General features: G+C 44.0%; 1 protein-coding gene across 7 annotated transcripts in view; it reads right to left on the reverse strand.

The window, feature by feature from the left end:
• LOC105692460 overlaps nt 1–16,779 on the reverse strand; it is a 196,977-nt gene that overhangs the window by 99,430 nt on the left and 80,768 nt on the right. For all 7 annotated transcript variants that reach the window (XM_048657495.1, XM_048657490.1, XM_048657489.1 and 4 more), the window contains one exon: nt 10,550–10,596. In XM_048657495.1, the coding sequence (XP_048513452.1) occupies nt 10,550–10,596 (47 nt within the window). The remainder of the gene's footprint in view (nt 1–10,549; nt 10,597–16,779) is intronic.

Raw genomic sequence — 16,779 nt, forward strand, 5'->3', positions numbered from 1 at the left:
AATAGCTATACTGTTTCTTTTATTAGGCGTAACGAGCGAGCACCCGGTATATACGACAAAATGATCATGAGCCGCAACCACCATTTTATTCAAACTACGTCCCCAGCTGCGGATCGAATGGGGTGGTGGGAACATTTTCCGACCCCGCGGAACATCATCGAGTGCAGCACGCGTAGTCCATATTTTTTCGAAACCGATACTCGACAAAACGGGAACTCGATATATGCGATGGAATATTTTACGACAGCTCCTACACTGCGGAGGTGCAAAAAACGTGTGAAATCCCTCAACGACGCGTCGTACCGGAGGTTCGCTAATAACAACGGCGTTTGTTCGCTGAAAGTCCGGAACTGCATCGCCGTTTCGCGCGAAGAATCGGCAAAAAAAAACTTCATCGCGTGTTATTACAGGTGAGTTATTTCTTCTTAACATTCAAGAAATTGCTGTGATTTTTTTTTTTTTTTTTTTTTGCTTCCTTCTTTGCATCATCGATCGCGTACCTGTACAGCGTAACGAGACGGGTGTACGTGTCGTAAAAAGTATTTCAGGTGAAAGGAAAAGAAAAAAAACTGTTTTTTTTTACATTTCTAACTTTGCCGCAGGTATAGGGTTATAAAATGCAAGGGCGAGCGTTTCGTTGTAGTCTTATGCGGGGTGTTCGAGCGAGCCGTAAGGGTACGAAGGTCATTCTTCCTTCTTTTTCAGAAATTTCATATTTCAACCGATATAGGGTGTGAGGTATTCGGGTACGATTGCCGTCGTCGGTGTTTATAGTAAGTAGCATAGAGGTCATAAGGTATAAATAATAGTAAATCGGGCATTGCCTCGTAAAAAAAAACACCATTAGAAAATCGTTACGAGTCGAGTTGACTTTTTATTGGATACCCAATAAAAAAATCGCTTCATTTGAAAATCTACTCGTGCAAACCTTTCGAACGGAAAACAAATCTGTCCATACCAGATTAGAAGAAAGAAAAATAGAAAAAAGGGGGAAAAAAATTAGAATAAGTTCGATAAATCGTCGAGATTAGAGAAACTTAACGAGGTAACGTGTAACGTGCGCGTTGAATAAGTTGGAAATAATTATTCAGTGAGTTTGTAGGAGTGGAAGAATTTCAGGAATTTCTTTATCCGTCGAACAGGCGTTAGTAATAATGAGAGTGGGCTCGTAAAAATAACCATTTACAAAACATTAGCGGCACACTTTTTGGTCAAGCGTCGGGAGCTGTGTGTTTCGAATGAGGAGGGGAGAAACAATCTTGTGCATGTAGACTCGGCTTGTACAGCGTAAAATTTAACGACTGTCTTGATTTTAAATTTCAGCGGCGGTTCAACGGAGCGGGAGGAAGTAAAAGAAAAAAGAGCAATTTCCACTTCGAAAATTACCCCTCGACCATCAACGAACGACAGAAGGAACGAGTGTACTCTCTACACTATATCCCAGCGGATCGCAATAGTAGTCACTTTACGCTTTTTCTTCAAAGTGCAGTTGAAACTACTCAGTTTCTTAACTTCGGCGTTAGGTGGCAGCATAAAACGAACGGAGCTTTTCATGCTTTTTCGTCTGAAAGGCAACGACGATCGTCGGAGTGGGGGATCAACTGTGAAAGATGAAGAAAAGGAAGGAAGCGGACGGATGGATGGATTCGAAAAAATATTTAGGTGAGGGTCGATTCGCCGTTGATGTTACGATCACAGATCCGCGTTTCTTTTTCCTTTTTTCTTTTCTTTGATTCTTTTTCTTTTCTGTTTTTTCTATTTTTTTGTTTTTTTAATGCACGTCGGACGGTAAAAGCGGAGGTGGGAGAAACTCCAGAGTTTATATAAAATCGATTCGAGTCTACGTAAACAGAAATTCTTCATTGCTACCGTATAAACAATCGAGTCACCCTATATATATACACGTTATAGGTGACTGCTATGAAAGGGCGGAAATGAACGTCCAATGAACGAATTAATGACAAGGACGAACGCGATTCGCTGCCCCGATTAGTCGCGAGGGAAACGGGAAGAAAAAATTTCTCATTATACTTTGACGTCTGACCTGCTTCGCGAAAAGCGTAACGCAGATTTCGAGCAATTTATGGAAAATTTCACGCGGTGCGGAAAGTTTAATTTTTCAAACTCCACTTAATTTGGCACCTGTCTCTGATTTTTCTTTCGAACCCCTCGAGTAGAAAGTTTAAGCGCAGCGGTGTACGGTATGAGCTGGCCAATCAATACCGAACGACAGTATACACCCGCGACTTTATCCCCGGTAGGAAATTTATTATTAAACCAAAGATATCCCGTACAGCGAGCAAACGCGAGAGGTGGCGGCCGTTCTGAAAAGAAAAAAAAAAAATAGGAAAAAAAAGTGAAGCAAAGAAAACGACAAAAACCAGCAACCGCGGGGGAAAAATCTGAAGCGAAAACTCGGAGTGGGGATTAAAAATTCATTCCAATCTTGCCGCCTGAATTTTTACCTCTACACTTCTTCGCACCCTCCTCGAACAATGACTAACTTAGGGTAAACCAACCCGCCCACCCTCGCTACCCTCCGTGTACACCTAGACCAAAGACATCCGGCGTACATCCCTTAGGTACCTAATTTACAACCAAATATCTGACGAAGTTCAATCGCTCGTTGGGGGTTGCGAGCCGGATCTCCGATATTGGGCGATCATCTTTTTTTTTCTTTCTTCTCCTGACAAAAATTTCCAAATGCAAATGATCGTGGTCGGGGGAAAGGGGAGGGGGGGGGGAGGGTGATTCCGGATGCGAATTTTGCCATCCGCGTTGCACCTGACTTCCTAGATTCCGGAATCTTATCCCACCGCTCCTCGCCGTAATCGACTTGAGCATTCGTTCACCGGATGGCGCCACGGATCGCATCTCAACGCGGCCACACGCCAGGGGGTTCGGCGTAGGGGTTGAATCAACTCCCGGGGCACACGAACGACGCGGAGATACGTACGCGTCTCCCACGTAAGTGTGTGTACGGCGCGGCGAACCGCGCGCGCGCGCGCGCAGAACGAAACCCTCCTTAGCTGCGCGTTCAACCCCCGCGTCATCTCTCGCTTTATTCACCTACGCGGCTATCATCCCTCTCCCCCGGCGGCGGTCCATATGCGTTGAGACGGGTGGCCGCAGTTACGTAAGCTCGGCGGTGCGGAAGGGGCGCGAGCGTCGCGTATAGGAAAGCCCCGTTGGTCGTGGGTAGGGGTTGGTCGACCCTGCGCGTTATCAACTCTACCCTACGTAGCTTCCACCACTTCTCCCTTTCCGTTCCGCGGTACGTGAGAGCGATACGCACGTAAAGGACGAGTCATCCCCTCCCCCCCGAAAAACGGCGCCCCCGTTCGACGTAACCGAGTCGCCCCGCACTATCCTCCCTGCGTCCGCGCGCGAGTCACCCTCTCATTTTACCGTCAGCTACCCGCAACATCGGCACAAGAGGACCAGAAGCGATGTACACGCGAAAGAGAGAAAACCGCGCGTACCATTTTCCGCTCTATGTGACGTTTCGAGTTTCACTGGCTGCACAGTTCGACGTTCTCTCGAGTTTGACGAAAAAAAACAAAAACAAAAAAAACAATCGACTGCACCCCTTCCGCATTCCGCCGCCTCGACGAAGAAGTAACTAAAAAAAAGAAACAAAAGCGGTCGCTGACGTTACCGCCGCGTCCGTCGTCGGCGGCGTCGGTTTCCGAGACGTCAAGGATCATCATCGTCATCGTCATCGTCATCTTCTTCTTCTTCTTCTTCTCGATATCTCCTCGTCGACTCCACATGAGCAATCGCGTACCGCGCGCTGCACTACGCGAGTTTATAACAACGACGGGATATACCGGGGACGACGAGAACGTAGACGTCTTGCGCTGAGCAGCGCCGCGGCGGAGGCGGAGGACGTCGCCAGTTTGATGCGGGACGCGCACCAGGAACGTCGTTTACGAACAGCTGGCCAGCCTTTGGCTGTCGATACGCAACCCTTTCGCCGTAGCCGAAGACATCCGGCCGGATGGATTCCGTCTCACCTGGTCCACCCCCCGTGTTCGGGATCACCTACGCGTCCGCTGTCAACCGGCATTTCTCTCCTACTCCTCCTATCGGAGTTCCAACGCTTTTTCTGTCTCGCTCTATCTACTTTCTGCACTTGGGCACTCGATATATACGCGCGCCCACGAATTATAAAAAATACAAAAAGGATATCAGGGAGTCCGCAACGAATACATATTATTTCACAAGTGACATACGTCGCGTGTCGAAGTGTCGCGATGATAAAAAGAAAAAAAAAAACAAAAAAACAAAACGAAAAGAATAAGAAAATACAATTCTTGAAATCAGAAATAAGTTAAGAACCAACAGATACAATGTACCGCCTAAACTAATGCATATAACGTATTTTCAGAACGTGTTTCGCAATCGCCGATGACGAGAGAGACGGCCCCCGCAGCTATTCGAGAAGTGATTCCGATGACGGGGATTCCCTCGTTTGAAAATCCCGAGTTGAGATCGAGAGTAAGGAACGGGTGAGTTGCCAATAATTTCTTTATCGGTTATTTTTCGTTCTCTCATCAGCTCGTTTTTCTTTTTCGAATAACGCATCATCAGGAAGGCAAATCTGCGGTCGATATTCACGTTCTACTCTAGTATTTCGTTTCTTTTTTACACGATTAAATTCGTCGAAAACAAGAGAGGAGAGTAAAAAAACACGGGGGTTGCGGAGAGGAGACTAACCCCGAGGGACAGGCAACCGGTCAAACTTCAAAGTATAACTTACACACGGTCTCTCGGGGCAGGGTGTAATAATAAAGCCGAACGTGCGGTCAAAGTCCCACGGTGGTATATAAACGCACGTACACCGTACCGTACCGCGATATGGACCAATGTGTATTAGGAGTTGTTGAGTTGTTTTTTTTTTTTTTCTTTCATTCACTTTATAACCCTCCTCGACGATCGCGAATCTCCGATCTCCCCCACTCGGTACTTGTTATTATTATACGCTCGAATTATCCTCCGCTCGTCTCCCCTTCCATCCCCGCCCCTATCTTTGCACATAGAGTATAATATACACGCGCACATGTAACGCGAATACACGTACGACAGAGTTATATAGGGTACGTAAGTGCGGATATATCTGGCGCCGTAACGCGTGAACCATTGATAATTCAAATATGATTTGTGTTCGCAGGCAGACGCCGTTCGTCTATCACCGCTCGGCTACCCACCCTCTCGGCATCTCGATATCGCCACGGTTTTTTTTTTTCATCCACGAGAAGAAATTACCTTGTAAAAGTATATGATACCGAAGGGGGGGGTGAAAAAACAAGGAGCGGAGTCAACGTCGCGGCGTCGTGGGCTCGCATAAATGAATACGGAAGAAGGTCGTCGCCGAACAAAGCGAGGCGGAAGGCCGGACACGCGAGTCCGCACGGATCGCGTATCTCCTTTCGATTCTCAACGTTGCAGGGGCGAAACGGCCTGCCCAGGATATCGAAGAGGAGAGATGGGAAAGAAATAACACGATGGACGAACGAGATGAAACTCAACGACGAAACGAGAGCGGGTTGTCCGCGGCACGGTGACGGTAGTCCTCGTTCGATCGATCGAATTTTTAAAGGGACTTCTGCACGCGGTGCTAGACAACCTTTGGATCTCCAAAGTCTACGGGGGAAGATTTGTTCGTGGGGGATGCGAAAACCTTCGACGTCCGGACATCTCGTTGAAAAATGTGAAACCCCCTGTACGTATACTGAATGTATCCTGAGTGTATTCCTGTCCGGTATACCTTCAGTATACGTAACAGGAGGCCACACCGATCTACGTTGACGAGCTCCTTCTTCTTCGGTATCCAGCGTCGATGTCTCCCTCCTTCGATCCATGATCGCTACGTGTATCGTTTGGATGCTATTCGAGAAATTTAATTATTATGTATAAGTATGCTAATTCTGTACTGTATCGTAGAATATTGTAGCTTTAATTTGGTGTAATATTTCACTCTTACGGGGTTGTTGTCGATATTGTTGTTAATCGAAAATCGTCGAGGGTATAGATCGATGAAAATTGTTGCTCTGTATCTTGTCAACTATATTCGATATACGGTGAAGATGAAAAAAATATATCCCATATGAAAAGAAATTCAATAAACTCAGTGTTGAAAAAATATCTATGTCAAAATAAGTTCTGATATATATACATACATTTATAAATTTATGCATAAACACACGAATCCACGATTAGACCGCACGCGGTATTCATAAACGTTAAAATCGTTCGATCGTAAATCTCGATCCTTTTAACGTTGAGTTAAAATTACAAGTTGGAAAATTACCGCATCTTACAATTCAGGTTTCTTCATTCTCGTTCCTCTTGGGAAACTTATGAATCTGTGATGAGCGTTTGTGATGGAAAATTTCGGTAACAACGCGATCGTAAAATCTCGTTGGAACGTAGCCAGAAGGAATGTTCGTAAAACTTTCTTTTAGGGGGAGGGGTTGAGGCTCGTAAAAAGGGTTAAAAAGGAAAAGCCCGAGATGGCGAAGACTAAAAAATACGGGGGGGTGGGGGAGGGGAAGGGAAAGGCTGCGGAAAGTTGACGGGCTGAGGTAGCTATCTCGGTAAGAAAGGGTTGGAGAAAGCAAAGGCCGGACAATAAAAGTATAAAAATTAGAAAGCGGTCAAAAAAGGGTTTTTCACTGGAGTCGAGTGGGGGGAGGGGTTGAGCAAATAGAAATTTTCACTTCTCGTTGGAAACTCGAAAAAATGATTCAGTTTTTTTTCAACTCTCAAACGCACGGCAGCTACCGGTCGAAACTGTCCCATTTCTATTTTACGTTGTACGTTCAAGTGCTTCGAAGACCGTATAGTTAATTTGTTATATATAAGGTAAGATAATTCAATTATATTTTATGACATGATATCGTAAAATCATTTTACGATACAGTTAATCCCAACGATTATCACGACGTTCTTATATAACGTCCGTTTATAATGTCGCTACAGACACCATGAAATAATAATAATTTATACAACTTTGCGGAGGACTTTTATTTATCAAAAACTCGTTCGTAATTGATCTTTCCTCGGTAATGAGATAATGTTGAAGAAATTTTGTCATTCGTTTCATTCGAAATTAAATCGTCGTTATAAGCTGTACGATTTCCACCTGCAGCTTCGACGCTGCAGGTGTCTGATCGATCGGATGTTAAAATTTTATTACGAGGATCTCGTCGTTTAATTTATTTTATACATGCATAGATCTTCTGAAGATATATATCTGCGTACTATACTTCCTCAATCCTACAACGAAATGGCGTAATTAAAAATTAGGTGATTCATATCAATTAGCTGCACGCAATCAATTCATGTTCCTGCTACATACTCTGATTGAATTATTTAAGCTAATTAAAGTTATTTTAAATTTTTTACTGTACATCATTCGTCTGTATAAAAGTGGAAGTTATCAATGGGCGTTGATCAAGGGCATAAATTTTATAAAAACGTGTAATTAGAAATAGAATTATCACTCAAAAATGAGATAAAAAAAAAAACTAAGTAATAATATTTAATGCGAGTACCGATGATAAAAGATCTATATAAGTTGACTTTTCCTAGTACTTTTGTGTACCAGGGTATAGTGTAGATACATCGGTCATGTCCTACCGGCTAACTCAATTACACCATGGCACCGATAGTAAAATCGGAAATTCGCGATTAGCCTCAAGCCAATTAGGTCTCGACGTTCGATTATTAGATTTTGCGGTCATAAAAGTCCACGTGACTCGAGGAAAGAGTTAGATAAGGTAAAGTTCGATCTTTGACCATTTCATCTTTTACGGAGAGAAAGAAATCAGAAGTCCGAATCATGGGGTTGCGGAGAGCGCAGCGGCGATGGAACGGTACGGCGAGCAACTTTTCGAAGCCAGGAAAACATGAGCTTCGAAAAGAAAAAACGGAAAAAGGATAAGCGCGCTGCGGCGTTATCGCGACATAGCTAGTCCCGTAGATGGCTCTGTGGCACCGCGTCAACCAAATAAGTAAGAGAGAGACGCGAGCAAAAACGAGAGAACAGAAGATAGGGAGAGAGCGAAGCAGATGCGATACCGCCGAGCACGAAAAGAGAGAGGATTTCCGTCCAATGAGTCGAGAGATCCCTTGCGGTGGCCCAGCCCTCGGCAAATATGGCCGTCGCAGCAAAAGGGAGCTTAAATAGGGGTTAGGGCGAAAGCGTTAGGTAGGGTGAAGCTGGGTAACTCCCAGAGGAGCGACGCCGCCGAGCTTCGGAGAGAGGTGAAGAGAGAGAGAGAGAGGGAGAGAGAGGGAGTTATATAGAGCGGAAAAAAGACGGCCGTATAAACGCCGGGAGAAAAGGGAGGGAGAACCGTCGAGACGGCGGCCATCATGGGATGCTGCGGGAAAATGCAGAGCGATGAAAGCGACCGACTATGGCGTCTCTTACCGAGGAGATAAGGAGGAACCGAGAGCAGCGTGAGCTCCGCTCTAGACGTAGGTATGCCAGCACGGAGCTACATAGCTACGGCTAAAAACTCTACTCATGAGATTAACGTAGAGAATTATTACGCCGTCGTATATAGTTGCAGTGGAATCATATTAATAAGTCACCGCAGCGCTAGTAATATAAGTCTGAAAAACGATATATATTGGGTACGTGCAGTGCTTTTCTCTCGCCATCGCCGCGGACTATACGTGAAAGGATCAAAGTTTTGGTTGGAAAGAATGAGGTAATTAATTCTTTTCTTAACGAAGTTTTGACGGGACATGTCTACGTATTGTTTCTCGAAGAACCAGTCCGCCACGGATGTGTACGGGGTAAAAAAACTATACGGAGGTTTTTTGGGAAAAATTCTCGAGGGTATTTTCTGTACCCCAATAAATTTATAATATGTAAAAGAATACCGGGGTTATGTGTAGTTTATTTTTTATATAGGTTTATAACTCGTACAGGAAGAATGTTGGGCGTATATTACCGCACGAACGTCTCACATCTGGTCCACGGTTCATTCACAAAGTAAAAATATATGTAACAACATATTCGTTGAAACTATAGACCGCATCTAAAATCTGCAACGTTTCATGCGAACGATTCCGGACCACCAACGTAGGTACGTTTTACTTCCTGCGTTAAATTTATAGGATTTTTCTTTTTTTTTTTCTCTCTCTCTCTCTTGTAAAAATACAGAAACGGTGATAATTTTCGAGAAACCTCGTCCCAATGGTTAGCGTACACGAATTTCTGACATAACCAACGTATTTTGGTATTTCTGTTATTTTCAATTTTTTCTTTTTCTCTCGTCTTGAAATTTTAATACCCCGCGTTAATATGTTACAATATTTGTCGCTCGTTTCCTCGTCATCGTGTATGTTTCTGAACAATTTTTATCGCTTCAAGTTCCCTCCGATTTTTTGCTCATTTTTTCCCCTCGAACGGCTGCTTTTTTGCATGTATAATATAAAGGAACCGAGTGACGTTCTGTGTATATGTATATATATTTTTTCTGAAATTAAAGGGGAGCTGCGTTTGCCGGTATTCGTTATTACTTCAATATCAACTTCTTGATACGCTGAAATCCTGCGAATTTTTAATTAAACAAAAGCCAGGCTCATTTATTCCGAACATAACGCGCCAGGTGTGGATAAAAATACGTTTAATTATGTACGATCAATTAAATGAAAAAATAAAAGAAAATGGAAAAAAATGCCGGCAATTCTTGCATATATATATATCCCTGTATACCTACGTATATTACAGTCCGCAGACGGAACTGCCGGTGAACTCTATACAAGGGAATTTATATATTCGTTGCAACATTCAAGGATTTTCAGACGATATCATGTTCGGCAAATCTTTGAATCTGCAGCAGAAGAAACTTCGCTCAAACAATCAAAATTTATATACGTACCAGACATCCGATATCTTCATCTTTTTATGGAATGCGATCCTAACTATACGCTCGTCGTCCGATTATTTTCATTCATTTATTTATTTATTGATTTTTTCTTTTATTTTATCGTTATTCGGAATGTATTTCGCTCGGCCATTTATTCTGACTGACAAAAGTACAAAGTAGAACCACAAGGTTAGAGTATAAGTTTTATAAATTTATCGAGCTGCTCGCCCGTACCGGGGTGAACAATTTGTATTTTTCTCCCTAATGTACGGGCTGTAGTTACTAACCACCTGTTGCATGAAACGAAAACAAAAAAAAAAAAAACAAACAAACAAGAAAACAAAAACAATTTCGCATACCAGTATCGGTTTTAATGACCGTTCTCTACCTTAATACCGATTTTAAGTAAGAAATTTTCCTCGATTAGATTCTATATCCAGTGGGTCGGAATTTCACCGCATGCGATTGATCGCTGAGAATGCCATATAGAAGCAGCTACTGTGACATTTCGTGTAGTTCGTCGGATTGGGAAATTCTTTGATCCTTCGAAGATATTTTCTACCGAGATAAATCCTGAAACTTCGTCCGCTGCGTACGGAGTGAGAATTCAATTTCACTCGACGAATCAGATTTTATAGAATTATATTGATTCGACTCACCTCTGCAAGGGATTGCGGAAATGGCGGCTGGCGCTCGTGCAAATAATCTGCAACAAAAATGTAATGGAAACAAATTAGTCCATTTGATCGCAAGAACGCACACACTTCGGTTGCGTGTAATTCGATTTCAAAATGACGGCTACGCCGCAACGCGCGGTTTCAAAGTTTTTGCGGAATTCTTCAGGTATGCCGCGTTGCGGAAACGAGTCAGGCTTTTTCTCTTCTTGAAAGTAGAAAAATGTAACAAACGGTGAAAAAAATGAAAGGGCTAAAATACCGGACAAATGAGGAGGGAATATATCTTTATACTGCGCACCGACTCAAACACCGAGATAGAACTTTCTACGTTTTCATAGATGTGTAACACGTAGGTGTGCACGGAGGTACCGCAACACGGTATTCCATGGGGTACGGGTTGTAAAAGGGTTGGGAGAAAGTCGCTTATTTATTGCCGGTCATAAAAGAAACTAGAAGAGGTTCGCAGCGTCGCTGCTTTTATAAACTCTTTTTAAATTTCCAATCTCGTCGTGCACTTCGCTTCTTTCGTCAAAAAAAATGAGAAAAAAAAACGGAATAATCAAGTTACTATATAATAGGGGTGAATTCTACGGTTTCTTTTTTCCGCATACGCTCAACATTCTTCATGGCAATCGAACCATCGATTCGCAATTCTTTTTGTTTCCGTCAATTTTTCAAATAAACGTTAATCATGAGTTTAAATACGTATCGCGCAGTATCGATACAATATAGACTCCAGATATTGTACAATTTTCTATATAGTCGTGCGGAGTATAGAAAACCAACAGAACGAAATTATAAATTTTACGGACCAATCGGTCGTCGATGATCACGTCACGAAAAACGATGCCAGGGGTGGGCGCGGCAAGTGGTCCGTGCAGAGGGATGAAAATATAGTTACATCGAACATTAGCTGTGAGACCGACCGTCGCGTTCTCGTTCCGCGTCGGGATGACGACACTGCGATATTATGTATCTACCTATGTGTATATTATTTAACTACTTGGACACGTATATCAAACTGCGATGATCTGGGTATATAAAAAGTATACAGCTCGATACACACACGCCTATACGGTGTATGATACCGATAATTTTATAGGAAAAACTTTTTCAACCGTCGTTGGAACTCGATAGGAATTTTTACGCCTGTTCAATCACGATCGCTGATAGTTTTCAGACGAGGTCAATGGAATTTACATATTTACATGGGTGAGGGCAGACAGCTGCACCGTCAACCACAGATTAGTATAGGAGGCTCAGGAGGCGCGTCTCGTCGCGTCGCGGCTCCTGATTCATTAATGTCAAGTATTCTACCGGGGACACGTACAGTCGATTAAATACTCTGCCGTGATCTTTCATCAATTTCTTTTTTTTTTTTGTTCTTCGGATATATCAGGATGTTTTTTTTTTCAGGAGGAAACGAAGCTGCGCGATTTTCCAGCTTCGTTTGATCCTCTAGATTGAGGTTAAAGTTTCAGGTGTCGCTAATTATGACCATGGTGATTTCGATTTTTCTTGATTAGGGTGTATATGAGATGGACCGCGGTTCGCGAAAAGAGGCGACTATCGAAGAAAGGATACTTTTCAACTACTACGCGTAGTACCTACTATTTTTATAAACTCGGCAGCGATTCCACGTCGTGGTGTAGAGGAATAAAAAAAAAAAAGGAAAGATGGATCTAAAATTATTTCGAGTACCCAATTAGCTGAACGAAATTAAATCGGAGAGGCGAGACGAGGGGGTTGAAGGGAGTCGGTACCGTCGATGAGAGCCGTCAAGTGTACGGCGAAGTTCTAATTCTTATTTGCGGTAATAACAGTCCAAGTAAAAAGCGATGAATATAAATAAAAGGATAATAATAAAAAGACTTTTCAAATGTAAGAAATCCAGAAATAAACACTCCAGCTAATTATACCTACGTACAAAATGATATTTATATCAAAATCAGCACTCTCTGGAAAGATGAAAATTAAACTGAAAGGTTACCGACGGTTATTCGACACTCCGTTAGAAAATTGTATCGAACCAGTTTCGCGAGGAAATTATATGAAATTGCATGAAATTAGAGTGCACAGATAAAGAAATTGAGAAGGCATCTATTCCGCAGTTCTCTGCCACTTCCCTCTAGAGCTCGGCTCGGTTCCGCAGTAAATCTAAAGCTTGATTACTGTAAGAGCACATCTAAAACGCCATAACGATTGAAGTGGTCGGTTGCTGTGCAGCAAATAAAAAAAAAAAAAAAAAAAACAGAGCAATGAAGGCAAGTAAGTTTTATACAGATGGAGTTTAGTTTTTCGTCTGTTTTTTTTTTTTTTTTTTTTTTCTCACCGGTAATTAGGTGGGGTCTAAAGCCCGGAGGTCGAAAGAACTTCTCGGCTCTGTATACCGCCGCGCGCGCGCAAAAAAAAAAAAAAAGAAGGTACACAGCGACCGGAGATCTTCGGCGTCCAGTTTAGAACTTTATAGGAGCATCGTCTCAGCTTTGCTCCACATTCGAACGAGGATTATAATCCCGCAGGCCCCGCGCGGTCCTAGCTCGCGTTTCTTCGGACCCCGTAATCGGTACGTGAGGCTGATTTCTCCCCGTGTGTACACAGGATACAACAAAGCCGAAGTATCTGTATATACGAGTATATCTTACGCGCGCATCTATATATATATACAGACAAACTCGGTGAAATTTATGCGGCCAGATTATACGAGGCAGTTAAAATAAATTAAACTCGTTTTATCGCGGTTCGTATAATTTATGTAAGTGCCACGCAGTGTTCGGCCGTTGCGTATACGTACGTACGTACGTATACAGAAATATATACTTGAAAACGCGGCGAAGCCACTGACCACCCCGTATCGCAATACCGAACCTATAACGTCGTATACTCACAGCCTATTATACCTCATCATCGTCGGTGTTGAAAACCACCGACGAAATTCGTTCGTTAATCCCCTTTTAAACGAGTCAGTGATATACGCACACCGACCTAACAAACTCTGTGCGCGCTTACTTGTTAGCTAAATCTCTACTTCGTTTCGTTCGTTGCGAGGGTCAAGAATATATCAGAGTTCTTTTTTATTTCCCTCTATATACGCGGTGGACGGATGTTTATCCGCACGACTCTGTCTCTAGGTCACCCCGATTCTGCTCTCGATTAATAGGTGGGCGTAGACGTGCGTATGTACCGCACGCGTGTTCGACGTACCGAACAAAAGGGAGAATAGGAATGTGTAAGAGATTTTCGTTTTTTTCGTTTTTTTTTCTTTCCTTTACCGCGGGGTAGGAAGAACCTCGTGCCGCGACGGTGTCGGAGACATATGCGTGCGGACGAGGTATGTACGTACGTAAGTACATATTGTGTAAGGCAGCGAGTAGCGAGTTAGACGGGTGCGTAGGTATAATATAAGTGAAGGTAATGGTGCTTATCAGGGTGGGGTTATGTTAGGTAAAACGATGGTAAGCGGCTGTAACCGACCATTTCCTAGCCAGTCTACCGCCCCGCGGCTACGGAGAGCCGCTACTACGCCGCCGTCTGTACACGTCTACGTGTGCGCGTACCCCCATGTATACATATATGAATACCTACCTACGACGTGAATGTACTCGGTAGAGCGTCGGACGGAATAGATACGGAAAAGAACACGAATACTTTCGCCACGAGAGACTTGTACTGTGCGTGGGTGAATTCGTGTCTCTTGGTTTTTCGTTCGAATGACCGATCGCGACGCGTCTACGCAGCGTCGCGACGCCTCGCGTCGCCATTGTTTATACGTCTCACGGCGAAAGTGACGTATAGTAGGTACATGTGTACGGTTACAACCCTCTTATACCCTCGTTCGTAGGTCATATGCCCCGGTTCAATCACTGCTCTGCTATCTTAGAGAGAGAGAAACTAGACCTAAAGCGGTGTCCTCTTTCGGATATATTTATTCGTCTATACTTGCATACGTTTTTGCGCAAAGAATCAGGATCACGCTGCGGAGATTTCACATTCGCGACGACGACGTCGCTCTGATTTAAAATCGCCGAAAGGGTTTCTCCCTTCCTCGCGATCGGCGAAGTGAAAAATCTTTTTAACGCACGTTCGTGCACGCGACGTGTTCTTCGCGCGGAAAAAGAGAAACAACGAGTCGAAATATCTTTAGCGTCTCTAGAGGCGTAAATCTTTTCTCGGATTATCGTTCGAGGTTCGACAGTCGAAACATACACTAACGTGTTGAAAAAAGAGAAAAAAAAAAAAAAAAAAAAAACCCAGAAAACTCCGAGTATTGCTGCATAACTCGCTTGCGTGCGCGACGTACGTGTAATTTACGCGGCGATAAATTTTCCTCGTCGTCGTCGTCGTCGTCGTCGTCATTGTAGGTCTTTTGTTCGTTCCATCGTTGAATGTTTCTTTATTTTTTTTAAGCCCCGTTTCTTTCCCTCCTGTATATTTCTCGTAGCTCGCGCGTACGCGAGAACGACGTGCGTCCACGGAGGCTTGGTAACCGTAAGAACACGTCGACCCAAAATTTGAACCAGCGCCTTCATCTTTTCTCCATGTCACGTAATAGCGCAGGATGCTCTTCCCGATGACGGCTGGGCGCCGGCGCCCCGACGCCGTCGATACCTACTCCTTTCGTTTCCTTCCTGTAACCGACGATTAATAACCCTTCACGGTTCATGCCTCGCTAGAGTAGAGAAAATTTCTCGGTGCCAACGGACTGCTGGACTGAGTCCAATTTTTTTTTCTTTTCTTTTTTTTTTTTAGAAAAAAAAAATGCAGACGTCAATATTAGACTGCAGTATGGATACATTGTATCCGTGGCTATTTATGTACTCTATTTTAGAGCATCACTCAACGCCAAATATTCCTCGAATATCAAGACCCTATACTGTATTTCTTTCGACGCCATTCCTAATCAGGCTCCACGTACATATACCGCCATCGTCGGGTTTTTGTTTTTTGTTTTTTTTTTGTTTTTCCTTTCACAACTAGCGTAGATTTATGCATGGTGGTTCAAACTTGGTTCACAAAATGAAATAGAAAAGAAAAAAAATGCATTTAGCAACGTTGATTGTACACAAGCAACGCGTTCATCCCGTACTATATACATATAGTACGAGTCCCTACAGAGAAGCGTGAGTTGCATCGTCGGGGTAAAGTTGGTGTATACGAGGAATATAAAGACCGCAAGAAGGAAGGGAAAGTAATATCGTAGCCGGTTCGGACTAGAGGTGGAATAGGTTAGCCGGAGTACGATATACATATACGGAGGAGTAGTGTGGGTCGGTGTATCTCGAGGGCCAAGCGGCGGCACGACCCGATCGGCCATGTTCCCTTGCGGCTCCTACGCGTAGCGTCCAGATCTGAGCCCTCTTCGTTTCAGCGTCGTCGTCCCGCTACCCCCCGAAACTCACTCGCGTTGGCGCGAGGGCGACACGCAACCCCCGGGACCCGACATCCCTCGAATAATCCCCCCGCGTATAAATTGGATTGTGTCGGAGGGACGTGGACATGGTCGAACTGCAGCTATACGAGAAGAAGACGACGACGACGACGACGACGACGACTACGGGGAGAGCGCGATACAAAGAGAGGAGTTCGGGCTCGGATGCGGAGAAAAAGGGAAGAAAATTTTTCGGGGGGGGGGGGGGGGGGGGGCGAAGAGAGAGGGATGAAAATAAAACACGTGTTCCCCGCACGGCAGCGGCCGCACGTGAATATAGGTGTTCGTATAAAATTGCAGCTTCTATCCGACAAAACTTTGCGGTAGTGCACTTCGACCACCTTCTCGACCGAACGTCCTGCGAAGACTTCTTTTCGGTGAGAGAAAAAGAGGAGTTAAAAAATAAGGATACGTCGTCCTTCTCTATAAAGTGCGTTCACCGCGGTGTACATCGGTTAGATCGGTTCGAGGAAGCTGATGTGTCTGTCACTCCCGAAACCCTTTTAGGGGTCAGGATCGTTGGCGCTCTAATCGTGATCGTTGTAATTCGGAAGAATGTTCACCCCAATGTAAACCACATCTCGTTGTCGCTAAGAATCGCGTAGGAATTCGTACGATAAAATTGCGGTGTAGTCGATACAGGGGGAGACAACGGAGACCCCGCAATCATGATCGCGTCCATTAGGTCAAGCGCAGTACGTACGTACGTGCCGATGTTACGGTACAATACCAAAATGTTCATTCAATCAAGACGACGCTGTGTAACGTCGATTCCTCCCCGAGA

Source organism: Athalia rosae, chromosome 6, assembly GCF_917208135.1.
Source record: "Athalia rosae chromosome 6, iyAthRosa1.1, whole genome shotgun sequence".
NCBI lineage: Eukaryota > Metazoa > Arthropoda > Insecta > Hymenoptera > Athaliidae > Athalia > Athalia rosae.